At 34.2% G+C, this 15,978-nt stretch overlaps 1 protein-coding gene across 3 annotated transcripts in view; it reads left to right on the plus strand.

The window, feature by feature from the left end:
• cdh23 (cadherin-related 23) overlaps window positions 1-15,978 on the plus strand; it is a 473,177-nt gene that overhangs the window by 360,539 nt on the left and 96,660 nt on the right. For 2 of the 3 annotated variants that reach the window (XM_073919489.1, XM_073919491.1), the window contains exons 29-36: window positions 1,074-1,134; window positions 1,806-1,951; window positions 5,005-5,140; window positions 7,150-7,538; window positions 10,398-10,499; window positions 11,844-11,993; window positions 12,082-12,210; window positions 14,442-14,570. In XM_073919489.1, coding sequence (XP_073775590.1) covers window positions 1,074-1,134; window positions 1,806-1,951; window positions 5,005-5,140; window positions 7,150-7,538; window positions 10,398-10,499; window positions 11,844-11,993; window positions 12,082-12,210; window positions 14,442-14,570 — 1,242 coding nt within the window. 3 annotated transcript variants of the gene reach the window in all.

The raw sequence follows: 15,978 nt of genomic DNA on the forward strand, positions 1-15,978 counted from the left end.
GTGATGGTATGGTCCAGTCTGTGTGCTCTATTCATCTTTCTCCAACAGACCCCCTCACAAACTCCTTTCTCCCTCCTCCTCCTCATCTTTTCTTCTGCTCTCCACATCTCTTTATAAAGCTAATGAGTCTGAATGAGGGGCTATCCTCCTCACTGCCAGCACAATCTGACTAATATAGGGCTGTGTTCAGTGTGTGTGAAATGATTTAAATGCTTAATATGATCTTTTTATGTGCATAAAAAGATTGAGGATCAATTGCTGATCACTTACTTTCACGATCTTCAAAGCTGTGGTAAACAGCCACAGTACCAGTCGGCTTATAGCATTTTGTGTTTGCTTGATGTGGGTTAAAGCATGCTAGAAATGTGCTTGCAGTGTGTTTAATCACATTATAAACAAGCCAGAGTACCTTAAAAGCATTGCAAAAGTCTTAAATTTGATAATCTTACATTAAGGCCTTAGTAGCCTTGAATTTGGTTTACAAACTCTTGGATTTTGTTACAAAGGTCTTAATGTATTTATTTATATTTGCCTTTCCTAGGATTGAAGTTCATACCATAACAAAATTAACTGTTACTAATGTAGGCTAATTTTTAAAAAGCATGCAGTGTAATGTTGAGTGCAAAAAGAAGCCTTTTGTCATTAAATGTCATTCATTTAAATATCAAACCAGTCGGCACTTCAACTTGCCTCAGTCACGCTGAAGCCACAGCCAACATAGGACTCTGCTTGATGTTAAATCCTTCTTCAATGGATTATTTTCACAATTTATTATGGCATATTAGTCAAAATAGGACAAATGAGCTCATGTATGGGTCAAAACTGGACCTTTGTCAGTGAGGGGTGGGTCTTCCGAACGACCCAAACCCCCAATCCCCCATCCCCGCCTGAGGATCTGAAACTGTGTAGGAAAAAATCTATTGTAGAATATGCCGTGTGTTTGAGTGTACTGTTTCTTGTTGTGAGATGTTTAGGTCTATGTGGGTACGAAGTGTGTTAGGTGTCACTTTCACTTACGTTATTTAACAGTACGTGCGTGCGAAGTGATAATGTTTGTTTGTGTCCGTCTGCAGGTCCAGGCCACAGATGCAGATCAGGGCGAGAATGGAAAAGTTCTGTATCGAATTCTCTCTGGTAACTTTTTTTTTTTTAATGTTTCCTGCCTGATACAATGTCATGTTTTATATTAATTTTGGCTCATACTTTAAAAGGTTTCATTAGGTATTATATTTACTGTCATACCTAATTATGAACAATACTACAGTATGTGCGGCTTTGTGAGGCTACCCACTGCGACAACTGTTGTCTCGGTTCACCATTCTCTATCATTAACAGGCTTTTGACACATGGCCACTCAAAAGTTGTGAATGCATATTATTGTAAATCAGGATTACAGCTTAATGTGCTAACAAATTGGGATTACTTGTTTAAATATTGTAAGGTAAACAGACTTATTTATAAAAAGTTAACTGCACTTGATTTTATTAGTGAGTAAAGCTATTGCTTTTTACAGTGTACAGTGACCTGCCTAATTACCCTAATTTGCCTAGTTAACCTAATTTAGCTGAATACTAGCATCTTGAAAAATATCTAGTAAAATATTATTGACTTATATTATAAACTTAATTATTAAATTATTAAATACCTTATTTAAATTATTGAATTTGAATTTAAGAGGAGGGCTAATTCTGACTTTGACTGTACAACATTTTCATATAATTATTTTAAATGATTTGTTCTTTTGAAATTTGACTGTCTTATTCACGCTTTGGCTTTTATGTGTGTGTGTAATCTGTTATATCTAGGCAACAATGGTCAGTTTAGCATGGACAGTCTGTCTGGACTCATCAGCAGAGGAAGCGTGGCTCTGGACAGAGAGACGCGCAGCTCTAATGTGCTGGAGGTGGAGGCATATAACAGTGACCTGGGCAGCATGCGCAGCACTGTCAGGGTGTGTGCGACAAAATTATACACCTCACAAAACTGCTTAAAGCTACTTATTTAGAAGATTACACTAAAGTCCATTTAAATGACTGTTTACAACTGTATATTTATATCTTACTGTTGCTGTGGCACATTTCCTTCACACATGGAAAGTGTATAGTAGGGATTGAGTTTAAAAAAGTATGCATTGACTGTTAGAAGGGAGTGTAAGATGAAGGTTGCCAAAACAACGCCTGCATAGTTATTTAATAATTATTACATTTCAAAACTACACTAAAAATATACAGAAATTAGCATATTTTTGGATTTTGTGATCATTTTTCCTCTTGTTTATGCTTTTAAATTGCATTATGGGACCTTTATCTTTCTTGCAACAACGGTTAACCTTGAAAAGTGACTTATATTCACATTTTTAATTGTTTATAGTGATATATTGTCTGGGTTGGTGTTGTATATTGCACTACAAAATCCTTGTAATAAACTGCCAGAACATTTTCTGTTATTTTACAGACTTTTTTCTACATATTATTTCTTATACATTATATTATTTCATGCAACTAAAATGTCACTAAAAGTCACTTTATTAAACTGTAGAGTTGAATTTTCAGCAGAGATCAAGCTCCTATAATGCAGTTCACAACCGTAAATTAACGGAAAACACTTGTGAATCACAAAATATGGAAACTGTTTGTTAACACATTTTATATATATATATATATATATATATATATATATATATATATATATATATATATATATATATATATATATATATATATATATATATATATATATATATATATATATATATATATGTGTGGGTGTGTGTGTGTGTGTGTGTGTGTGTGTGTATAAAAGAGACTTTTTGTGTTTCTATAACTCCATTATGACAGTGGACGCACTATAAACACAGACAGTTCTGTCCTAACAGTTTACAAAAGCTGATTTGCATTATAGTTGCCCTTCAGTGGTCTTATTATTTGTGAGTTGTCTGATAACAGAGATTAAGCAGTATTTTTAAGTGTTTTTATGTGTGTACTTTGGCTTGTTTGAGCTGCCAAAGCCATGTACCTGTCTGAGTAATTCATTGGCTCACTCAGGTTCATTTAGAAACAAACACCACAGTTTTGCAATAAGATGCACAAATATTCTGCTCTGACTTTGTTTGGAATGATTTTCTTTAGTCAAAAAACTTAATGTTGGTGAATCAGTATCACATTTGTGATCACATTCACATACTGATATTTGAAAAAAACAGAACTCTTGATTGCTGTATTACTTGACTATATCTCATATAAACTTAAGGAGTAAAAGCATACTGTACAGGTATATTTTTTTGCAGCCTAATGCTGAACAATATGTAGTTTGAGCGTCGATATCACAATTTGCGTTTCTGCAATAATCACATTGCAAGTTTAGATTATTTATTTTTTATTATTTGAGCAATGGCCATGTTATTTTACATTTGATGGTTGAATTTCTGTACTTGAATACTGCTAGACTCCTGAGAAGACTATAAAGCACTGTTTATTTATTTATTTTTGCATGTAATTTATTATAATTCATGCAGATGCTCTGCATACATAAAGACTTGATCATCCCAGTCGATCTCCAAATAGAGATATTCAAATCACCTAGAAGATTTATGTTCATATATATATATATATATATATATATATATATATATATATATATATATATATATATATATATATATATATATATATATATATATATATATATATATATATATATTGTGGCAAAACAAATCGCTATGTCAGATTTTTCCAATATCATGCAGCCCTAGAACTTAATGTATACTATAAAATTATAGTATACACTCACTGGCCACTTTATTAGGTACACCTGTCCAACTGCTTGTTAATGCAAATTTCTAATCAGCCAATGACATGGCAGCAACTCAATGCATTTAGGCATGTATACATGGTCAAGATGAGCTGCTGTAGTTCAAACTGAGCATCAGAATGGGGAAGTTCTACTGGAATTTTCACGCACAACCATCTCAAGGGTTTACAGAGAATAGTCTGAAAAAAAAAGAAAATATCCAGTGAGCGGCCACTCATTATCTAATAACCTCTCATTAAACTGGGGTTCAGGGTCAGAATTTGGCATCAACAACATGAAAGCATGGATCCATCCTGCCTTGTATCAATGCTTCAGGCTGGTGATGGTGATGGTGGTGTAATGGTGTGGGGGATATTTTCTTGGCACACTTTGGGCCCAATAGTACCAATTGAGCATTGTGTCAACGCCACAGTCTACCTGAGTATTGTTGCTGACCATGTCCATCCTTTTATGACCACAGTGTACCCATCTTCTGATGGCTACTTCCAGCAGGAAAACACATCATGTCAAAGTGTGAATCATCTCAGACTGGTTTCTTGAACATGACAATGAGTTCACTGTACTCAAATGGCCTCCACAGTCACCAGATCTCAATCCTATAGAGGACCTTTGGGATGTGATAGGATGGGAGATTCAGATCATGGATGTGCAACCGACCAATCTGCATCAACTGTGTGATGCTATTTTGTCAATATGGACCAAAATCTTTTAGGAATATTTCAACTACCTTGTTAAATCAATGCCATGAAGGATTAAGGCAGTTCTGAAGGCAAAAGGGGGTCCAACCCGGTACTAGTAAGGTGTATCTAATAAAGTGGCTGGTGAGCGTACATTTAAATGCATTCTAGTAGGCTTCAACATGCAATGAATGCATTTTGACTTTACCACAGGCTGGCATGTTTGCTGCAAACACTCCTTACTTTTTGAGAAAAGAAAATTAACTGCTTTACACTTAGAAAATACTTCACAGTGACAGAATAAAAATCTTCTTCACAACGTGAAATAAATGCATTTTGACTTTCAATACACATTCATTTTTTCGCAATGTGGATGACAATAAAATTTTTAAATGTTTCACATATCTATTTATTCTATCTTTTATCCTTTTTCTTGGGAGAATAAAAGTATTTGAATGTGATGTGTGTGTAGCAGTTTTTGTCTGTTCAGTTTGTGATTGTGAGTTTGTGACTGCAGGTGATTGTGTATGTGGAGGATGTGAATGACGAGTTTCCAGTCTTCACTCAGTCGCAGTACAACCGTCTGGGGCTTCGAGAGACTGCTGGGATCGGCACATCTGTGGTAGTGGTCCGAGCTACAGACCCCGACACTGGTACACAACTTGATAATCACACTGTACATGCATTTTAGCAATCACCTTGACCTCCATGAATGTTCTGTAAGTGAGTAGACCTGGCAGTTTGTCTTTAACAAAGAAATGATACTGACACCCATGATAGCAACTAGTGTGTTTTCATAACACTCCTTATTTATTTTGACCTATTTTAAAAGCCGTAACTAAGTTTGTGCCATACAAGATGCGTTGTATTTTTCCATTGATTGTTAATGCCAAACAATATCATAACATTTCTGTTGCACTTCTGCTTCCCTTTTTCCTTTCCTCTTAAAGAATGTCCATCGTGTTGTCAGCAGGACAGGCGTCCTTCAGTTTGCAACTTTGCAGACCTCGGATTAAAGTACAATGTGCTGGAGTTCAGTCCTGTAGATAATGCTGAAAAATGAAGAACCGCTGCTCTTGAGAAAATAGCTGGCTACACTACTGACTCCTACTATAGTGTAACCCTGGAACACAAAACCAGTCATAAGAGTCATATAATAAGCCTTCCATTGATGCATACTTTGTTAGTATAGGATATTTGGTCGCGATACGACTAGATTTAATTATGAAAATCTGGAATCAGAGGTTTCAGAATAGTCTAAATACTGAGGAAATCAAGTTGGCGAAATTAAATGCTTAGCAGTGCAAATGTATAATAAATAATGTTTTTATATGAGTTTCTAAATAGTTTATAAAATATAAATAGGAATTATTTTTGGCATAAAAGAAGAATTGTGACGCATACAATGTCTTTTTTTTTTTTGACAATTGTCGAACATGTACTCGTGCAGCATAAAACTGGTTTTTGTTCTCCAGGGTCACCTATGCTATGTCACTGCTAAAGAAAAAATCTCCCTATAAACATTCAAAACAGATGTCATTGTCAATATTGATCAGTTTAAAATGGTTATGAAGTAGGAGATCAAAATTTTAGCGGCTGTTCAATTATAAAAAACATCCTGGAAGTTTCAAAATTCAATGCTTGTTTTTGTAAGTCTAATAATAGCTTTTATTGAAGCCAATCTGCCTGAATAACTGGTCAATTAATGTGTGTCTTTATTATGTAATAGAGTGGCTAATCTCCGCCTCCACAGAGAACAATCACTGCCTACTTCTACATTACTGTCTGTTTAGCTCTGTTTAGCCAGTGAGAGTTGTTGAGCGCATCTAATGAAAACCAAATAAGAACATCTTGAAGTGGGCGAGGCATGTCAGATACTAGAGAGCTTTTGATTGGTCAAGATTTGATGAGAAACTGAAGTCACATGCATTGCTTAGGTGTGAGTTTTTCACAGACTTCAACAGAGTGTAAAAATCTTGATGTTCTGTGAGTCTCATCTATCAAATTTGAGTTTTATTTTGTATTTTATATTAGATTTCGGTCAGGTGATTGGCTGGGCCATTCTACAGCTTGATTTTCTTTCTCTGAAATCATTTAAGAGTTTTCTTGGCTGTGTTTTGGTTTATTGTTTTGCTGACATGTCCACCCTGGTTTTATCTTCATCATCTTGCTTATTTAGATGTTGGATCGAAGCAGCTAATATTTATTTACAATGACGAAGGGCAGAGGGTTGCTGAAGAACTACTGAGAGATTTCGGCTCTTGTCTGGGCTTTTGCTACCTTTCTACACCTCCGTTTCTTCATGTCTTCAATACTTTTTTCCATGCGTCATTTCCTTTTATAACACAACTTAATTTCCAAACTAATCAATATTGTTTTCTTCGCATATGTATTTTTTTTTTGTTGCTATCAACATCCTTTGAAATGTGTTTTCTGAGAAAAATGGTGACGTTTTCAATACATATTTTCACCTTTGTATCTTCTAAATGTGACTTTTGTCACTGTTTTGGAACACACTAGCTTATAGATGTCCTTAAGGCTAACATACCGATACTAACATCTAAAAAACTTTATTTTAATTTCACAAGACCTTTAAATTCTAAAAATGTCCAAATTATGTCCCGTATGATGACCCAAGCCTTTCCTGTTTTCCTCTGTTCAGGGGATGGGGGCGCTGTGGCCTATTCTCTGGTCTCTGGCTCTGATCGTAAATTTGAGGTGGACGTGAGTACTGGTCTGCTAACCACGGTGGACTATTTGGACTACGAGACCAAGACGAGTTATTTAATGAACGTCTCAGCCACAGATCAGTCACCGCCATTCCACCGCAGCTACTGCACCGTGTACGTCACGTTACTCAATGAACTGGACGAAGCGGTGGCCTTTCTTTCAGCTGGATATGAAGTTTCACTGAGAGAGAACATCGCTACAGGAACAGAGGTGGTGCAGGTGAAGGCGCAATCCGCTGATAACCTGAACCAGCTGTCGTACCGATTTGACCCCGACACCTCGCCTGCTGCCCTCGCGCTCTTTAAGATTGACAGTGTCACGGTAAGCGAACACAATATTGCACAAAAGAACAATCTGTTTTGAGAATGTGGTGATTTTAAAGGCATAGTTCATCCAAAAATTAACTCATCATTTATTCTCAGGGTTCCCACGCTTCTTGAAAGTGCTTGAAAACAAACATAGGTCCTTTAAAGAAATTTTAGTTTCTTTCTTCTGGTAAAAAACAAAGGAAGAAAGAAACTCAAATAGGTTTAGAACAAGTGAAGGGTGAGTAAATTTACAGAATAACGTTTTTTGGGTGAACTATCCCTTTAAAGGGCTCCTATTCACTTTTATAGTCTGATGTTACGCACCACAGTTTCTGAGCTTATTAGATTATACAGGAAGGCTCAACAAATGGTATTAGTAAATGTTCAATGTGCACTACGAAATACTCTTAAATACTATGATATTAATGTTAACATCCATGCCTTATGTCAGCATTTAAATATTAGAGATTATACAGTACTGATTGATTTTGTCAAGAAAACTGTCTATACTGTGTGATATGGCTAAGAAGTGGTCATCAATAGCTACTTTCCTAATTTAGATGAATAAAAGCTTCGAAACAGTATTTAATATGCAATGCTTAACAAGTGGATTATTTTAAGTCTCTGGTATCCCCAGAATGTGTCTGTGAGGTTTCAGCTCAAAATATTTTAGAAATCATTTATTACATCAATAATATGCCAATGGTGCCTCTTTAAATGCAAATGAGCTGCTCTTCCCTGCCCCCTTTCCTGAAGAGGGTCGAGCCTTTACGGCTTGTGAGCCTGTTAGTATTTGCATGTGTAAATAAAGCCTTGTCGGATTAAACTCCTGATATATAGTGCTTGAAGCATACAGACACAAAGTGCGCATGCAAAAAGCTTGTTGGCAGGTTATGTCAAATAAGCACACACAGAATACATACAAACTCCTACAATAGAGGCATTTGAGTTTGATCAGAGACAGAAAACTTTGGAGTGACATTGTGTTTTGTAACTTTGCAGAGTAATAACAGCATTACACAATAATTTAAGTGTGAAAGGCATAAAAGGACCCCTATAAAATGTGAACTATTTGACATCTTACTGAGCCTATTCAAATCAAGAAAGATGTAATGAAGTGATGTAAACACTGTGATTTTACCTATGTGAACTAATTGTTTTACCAGCCGTCAGCAGGTTAGTGTTTGACTCATAGAAGTGACTCATGCAGCTTCAGTTCTGTCAGCAATTTCTGCCAAGGTTAGCAAAACATATGTAGTGGTTTCAGTTCCCTTTTCCACACTTGCCTATGTGCTCTCAATTCTAATTTTGTCTAAAATCCTTGCAGGAACTGGCCCAAGATTCAAGATTTGTGTCCACTCGTTACTACCCTAAAAATCATGACAAAATTAGAACAAACTAATGTTTTTATTTTTTTTTATTTTACTTTAACTTATTTAAATAGTTATACAGAAAAATGTGAAAGTTATACAAAGTTAATATTTTTAGCCAGTTAGACTAATGCAAGTTAAGATCGCTAAAAAGCTAAAAAAAAATTAAAGCCACAATCTTTTTTTTTTACATTTATAAAATAGTATAGAATAAAATTGTATAAGTTTTATAAAGTTTGTCACTCACCTAGAATGAAGCAATGAAAGTAAATTGTACAGTGTCAGTATAGAATACTGAATTTAGAGGTGTTTATTTAGCACTTCAGCCATATAACCAACACAGGCTCATTGGAAATATGTGCCCGGGGCTACATTTTTGTGAAACCGCAAAAACGTGTTCAGCATACATTTGCCTTTGGTTTCTGTGTAAAACGAGTACTACCTTGCAGTATGATGGTGCCAACTTTTGGTCCTTTTCACACTACAGACGTTTTCATGGACATCTTTTTGACGAATAAAGGCTTGTTTTCATATGATCCATCATGAAGCACTGAATAAATACCACAAAATCAACTTAAGCATGTCTGTGAGCCATAATCAAAAACGTTAGCCTTAACCTCGGTATGGACAGCTTTTTCTGAGCAGTCAGTTTACTCGGTAGCTTGCCTTGTATGGTGTCTTGCTTGGAACGTGGAGCAGACTTGGTTCTAGTCTGGCAAAAGATAGTTACAGAAAGCAGGTTAAAAAGCAATATGTTGGCTGACTTCTCAAAGATGCGCACGAGAAGGACTATTAAATGGCACATGTGAGAAAACGTAGCCCAGTAGCATATTTAAGATTTGTATGAATGTAGAAGGCCTTCTCTATGCCTTTATGTAACGTCCTCTAGTGGATTAGTCAACACAAGCTGCAAGGAAATGTCGCTGGAGAAACATATTTCAGGGTTTGCAAATACGTAGCCCTGGGCACCAATTTACAATGAGCCTGGTTTGCATATAAAGTAATGTTTGTTTACTGTGTAAAGCTTTATTCAGAAGACTGTTTTAAAGTAAAACTGTTTCACTGTTAGAATATAAAGCAGCTCTTCGTGTTTGTTTTGGCCCATGGACATCTGATCTTGATGACTCGAACAGAAGAAATGAGCTGGAGAAGATTTCAGTGCCAAAGAAAATACAAAACTACACATGACTTTTATGCAATCGGTTCAAAGTTGTTTGCCAACCAAAGCAAGCATGAACGTAAAAGTTTGGCTAGATGTTTGTAACCCTTAAAAAGAACTCCAAATCAGCTTCATCACATCAGTTTATTTTTTTTACTGTGAGTTTTTTTTATCCTCACAACATAAAATCCTGCTTGGTGTGAATAGATCAGTGACCATCAAAGCTAATTTGCAGTTATGCTGACTGTATTGTCTAACGGGGTAATGTAATACAATCAAGAAAAGATGTCATTATTTCTCTACCTGGGTCATGTAAAATAATAAGGTTGTGTGTGCTCTGCAGGGTCGTATCACTGTGACGGGACTGTTGGACAGAGAGCGGGGCGATTCATACACACTCACTGTTGTGGCTGATGATGGAGGACCAAAAAGAGGCTCCACTGTGGTAATGAGTTCCTCCATTATATCTTCAATCTGTAGGACGAACTTAATCAAATCAGATTTTTTTTCCTAAATTTTGCACAAGTACACTACCTGACAAAATCTTGTCGCCTATCCAAGTTTTAGGAACAACAAATAATAACTTGACTTATAGTTGATCATTTGGTATCAAAAGTGGCTTATATGAAAGGCAAAGGCCTCTAGATTATGCTTATTTTACCAAAATAAAATATGATCATGTCTTGATTTTGAATTATTTAATTAGGAAAGTAAGGTCTGAGTTTGCTTAGACAGAAGTTTTGTCACTTAACAGAAATAATGTCCAGTATAGAATATAAAGTCATGGTGCAGTGGAAAAAGCTTGGATATTGTGCATGACTCTTATAAAGGAGCTCTTTCCTGCAGAAGAATTTGCCCTCTACTGTGGTTTGTAATATAATAGGCAGCACAAATGTCCCCATCGTGAATGTAACCCCAAACCATGATTTTTCCCTCACCAAACTTGACTGATTTCTGTGAGAATCTTGGCTCCATGCGGGTTCCAATAGGTGTTCTGCAGTATTTGTGATGATTGGGATGCAGCTCAACAGATGACTTGTTGGAAAAATCGACCACCAGCCGCTTTTTCAAATGATCAAACTAGAAGTCAAGTTGTTATTTGTTGCTCTTATGACTGGGATCGACGACAAGACTTTTGCCAGGCAGTGTGCATTTTAATTCTGTAATTTGTAAGCAAACAAAACTGTACCCTGCAGTTAATGCAAAGAGCTTAGAATGACCAAGAGGCGACGCTCAATAGAACGTTCCATTGCAACAGCAGCGCCCAGCAACAGCCCCGGATACCGCCATTTTAGAGTGAAAGTGATCGGCCATCCATTGGATCTCATTACTGTCGCGATGGCAAGCAGCTGCTTTGTTTTTTATTTATTTATTTTAAAAGTGCATTAAAGCTGAGATACAACCTGAAAGACGACAATACAACACTTACTATCACAATCATCAGCACTTTTAGTAGTTTATTTAACAGACTTTTAATATGCTGTTGTTCTTTTGGAGTTTTCATTCCAAAATGGCCGCCGTGCCCTCTAGTGGCTGTTTCCCAAATTACACTAGAGTGTCGCCTCTTGTTCATTCTAAGCTCTTTGGCTCATGTGATAGTGAGGTGTATTTAACATGATGATACTAATGTAATTCAACCTGCTTTTTATTTTCTGTTTTGCTCTTTTACTTTCTGATGCACATTTGTAGAAGGTAAGTGATTCTTTATCATGAGAATGTGATCATTTTAATTGCAGCATATGTCAGTGTCATTCAAAAGCAAATCTAATTCTGCTCATTGTTTTGACAGGTGTCAATCACCATTCTAGATGAAAACGACAACAGCCCAGAATTTGACATCACTTCAGACCTGTCTGTGAATATTCCAGAAGACACAGCCATTGGGAAGAGAGTCGCGGTCGTTTTGGCGCGAGACAAAGACGCTGGACGAAATGGACTGGTGATTAAGAGAAATATATTTAAAACGCTGTCAAATAGGCTGTCAGTCTTGCATAACTCCATCCCCATCACCCTCTTGTGTCTTTCAGGTAAACTTCACCTTAATCGCGGGGAACATGCAGGACGTGTTTAAGATCAACACAGTCAATAATACGTATGGAGAGGTTTACTTGAACGCCCCTCTGGACCGTGAATCTGTGGACCGCTACCTGCTTAAAGTGAGAGAAAAACACACGCTGTGGATTTTTTGTTATATTTACATTTAGTCATTCAGCAGACGCTTTTGAGGAGGTATTCAGCAATACAACAAAAAGAGGCAATACACAAGAAGTGCTTATTATACTAAGTGCTCAGAGAATTTAGTGCTGGAGTGTATTTTTTTTTTTTTTTGAAAGAGAGAGAGAGAATGAGAGAGAAAGTGTTACTACAGGTGGTTTGTCAAGCCTACTCACCTGTGTGAATAATAGGAAATAATAGGAAACATATAGAATTATTTCTGAAGCATTGTGTATTCAAACAGAAAATAGTTATTTTACATTCTTAATATACAGTTGAAGTCAAAAATATTAGTGAATTTTGCATATTTTCTTTTTCAAAATTTTCCCAAATGATGTTAAAAGAGCAAGGAATTTTTCACTGAGAAAGAATAAAAGAATAAAAAGTGGTTTAAAATTTTTTTAAAAATCATTTTAAGGTCAATATTAAGCAATATTCATTTTCGATTGTCTAGAGCAGGCGAGCCCAAACTTTTTTTCTATGAAGGGCAAAAAATCAAATATGGCCAAAAAACAAATATCATTGCAAGCCATGGGCCAAAGTTAAGTTTAACCTCTTAAGGCCCAAGGTGTTTTTTATATGCATGTATTTGGGCTTATTAGAACCTAATTAGAGTTTCATCTTTTGATATAATGTACTTTTAGAGAAATGTTATGTCCATATATGTGGACTCGTGGGCCAAATTTACATAAAACACTTTTCCCCGATTTTTTTTTTTTTTTGAAAATATTTTTCTTTGACTATCAAAGAGTAAAAACAAACTTTTTTCCCATTTTGGACAGTTAAAAATAGCATTAGGATATTTCATGTGCTGCAAAACAGTTGTAGGATGACACTGTCTGTCTGTAACAAAAATATAAATCATTCAAAGTATTTTAAATAGACACTTAAGAGCTAAAAATGTGCTGTCCACGTTTGCTCACTACAGTCTTTGCATTTTTGGGTATCAGTATGTACAGTTGAAGTCATAATTATTAGCCACCCCCTGTTATTTCTGTTTAACGGAGAGCAGATTTTTTTCAACACATTTTAAACATAATAGTTTTAATAACTCATTTCTAATAACTAATTTATTTTATGTTTGCCATGATGACAGTAAATAATATTTTACTAGATATTTTTAAGACACTTCTATACAGCATTTAAAGGCTTAGCTAGGTTAATTAGGTTAGCTAGGCAGGTTTGTTCTGTAGACTATCAAAAACAAATATAGCTTAAAGGCTTAATAAATAGCTTAAATAATTTTGACCTTAAAATGTTTTTTTAAAAATTAAAAACAGCTTTTATTCTACCCAAAATAAAACAAATAAGACTTTCTCCAGAAGAAGAAATATTATCTGACATACTGTGAAAATTTCCTTGCTCTGTTAAATATTATTAAATAAATAAATCTGACTTTAACTATACATGTAAACAAAATCTGATTAATTTATACCAATAATTGAAACATTTAATTTCGGTTAGCTTTTAACAAAACAAACAAACATAAGGTTACATTAAATTTATATTGACTATCTCGAAACCATCCCCATTATTCTCTCTCTCTTCTCAGATGGGATGGCTAGCCAAATCAAAGGTTACCATGGGCCAACTTTGGCCTGCGGGCCCTAGTTTGGGGGTCCAATAAATCAGTTTTTAGAAATGAGTTATTAAAACTAGTATGTTTAGAAATGGGTTGGAAAAAATAATCTTTTCCTCAAACAGAAATTAAGGAAAGAATATACAGGGGGGCTAATAATTCAGGAGTACTTATATTTCTGACTTCAACTGTATATTTAGAAATTTTCAACATTTTTGGTCAAACAATTGACCTTGGTGACCCTCAAACTTTTAAGTGGTAGTGTGTTTCAGTCAGCAATGGCTGAAACTAGACAAATATTAACATTTAATTAGAGGGGATAAAGGCCTGGTTATCTGTATATTAAATATGTTGGCAGCTCGTTTTTGGAACTTTTACTGCCTTCATTTACTGTCAGTCATTTCATTTAAAATGTATTTGGTAACTTCAGCAGACATCTCTATATATGGTCACAGTGTGGAGTTGCGTGACTTTGGACATGTTTCCTTGTACTGTTAAAAGCATCAGATTTTGCATAACTACTTCTGATGTGTATGTGTGGTTGTTTGCTAAGCTCAGCAAGCATGTCTATTTGTTTTCATGTGCTTTAATCAGGTGCGGGCGATGGATAATGGTTCTCCTCCGAGGTACACCGATGTTTCGCTGACGGTGAATATTGTAGATGTGAACGATAACCCTCCCGTACTGCAGAGTCCTCGAGGGTACAACGTCAGCGTCAGTGAGGTCAGAACACAGCACCTCAAACCAGAGACGCCATCAGCACCCTGGCTGTCAATCATTCGCATATTTGCATAAAAGACAAAAATATTCGCATATTTGCATAAAAGACAAAAATAAAGATAAAAGTAATTTGTTTAATTTATATTTATTAATTTTGTTTTTGTTTATTTATTTTCTTGCTAATTTATATATATATATATATATATATAGTGTTGGGCAAAAGTTAATCGCGATTAATCAAATCTAAAATAAAAGTGTTTTGACATGTTTTTACACGTTTATTTATATTTAAATATAAAATATATGTGTATATGATACAAATTTATATATTAATTAAAATTAATATATAACAAAATTGTTACGTGTAGTTTTACTTTTATTTATGTTTGTATTATATAAACATAATGACTATATAGTACACACATATATCTTGTGTCAAAACAAATTTTTATTTTTAATGCAAAAACTTGCGATTATTTATGTATTTTTTTTAGATTATTTATTTACTGCAATAATCTTTGCCCACTACTAATATATATTTGATGTAGGAATGCAACAATTATAGGTTTTGGTTGTACCATTATAGTCTGAGGAATAATCACGGTTTCACGGTTATTATGCACTCTTTAATTTCAAAACACTACTGTTATTGTTTTTTATTTTTGCTCAGTAACCAAATAATACAACACAAAATAATAATAAAAACAAACAATTGTCCTTTTCTATTTGGACTTAAAAGTGAAAAAACGTTTTTGGTATTTAAACATGAGTCATAATTTTACACTGAAAATAAATGACAGAATAATGAATAAATGAACAAATAAATGAATGAATGAACAAATAAATAAATAAACAAATAAATGAATAAATGAATGAATGAATGAATGAATGAATGAATAAATAAATAAATGAGTAAATGAAGAAATAAATGAATAAATAAATAAATAAATAAATAACTATATAATTGATTTAATGAATAAATAAATAAATAAATAATTAAGCAATTGATTAATTAATAGAAAAATTAATTAATTAATTAATTAATTAATTAATTAATAGACACATTAATTAATAGACAAATTAATGAATAAATAAATACACAAATAAATAAATAAATTATTAATAGACAAATAATAAAATAAATAAAAGAATAAATAAACAAACAAATAAATGAATGAATAAATAAATAAAATAAGTAATAGAAAAATTAATTAATTAAATAATTAATAGAAAAATTTATAAATTAAATAATTAATAGACAAAAATTTAATTAATTAATAGGCAACATAATAAATAAACTAATGAATAAATGAATAAACAAAGAAAGAAAGAAAGAAAGAAAGAAAGAAAGAAAGAAAGAAAGAAAGAAAGAAAGAAAGAAAGAAAGAAAGAAAGTAGAGTGAAAAAGAAA

Source organism: Danio rerio, chromosome 13 (genome assembly GCF_049306965.1).
Source record: "Danio rerio strain Tuebingen ecotype United States chromosome 13, GRCz12tu, whole genome shotgun sequence".
In the NCBI taxonomy this organism is placed as follows: domain Eukaryota; kingdom Metazoa; phylum Chordata; class Actinopteri; order Cypriniformes; family Danionidae; genus Danio; species Danio rerio.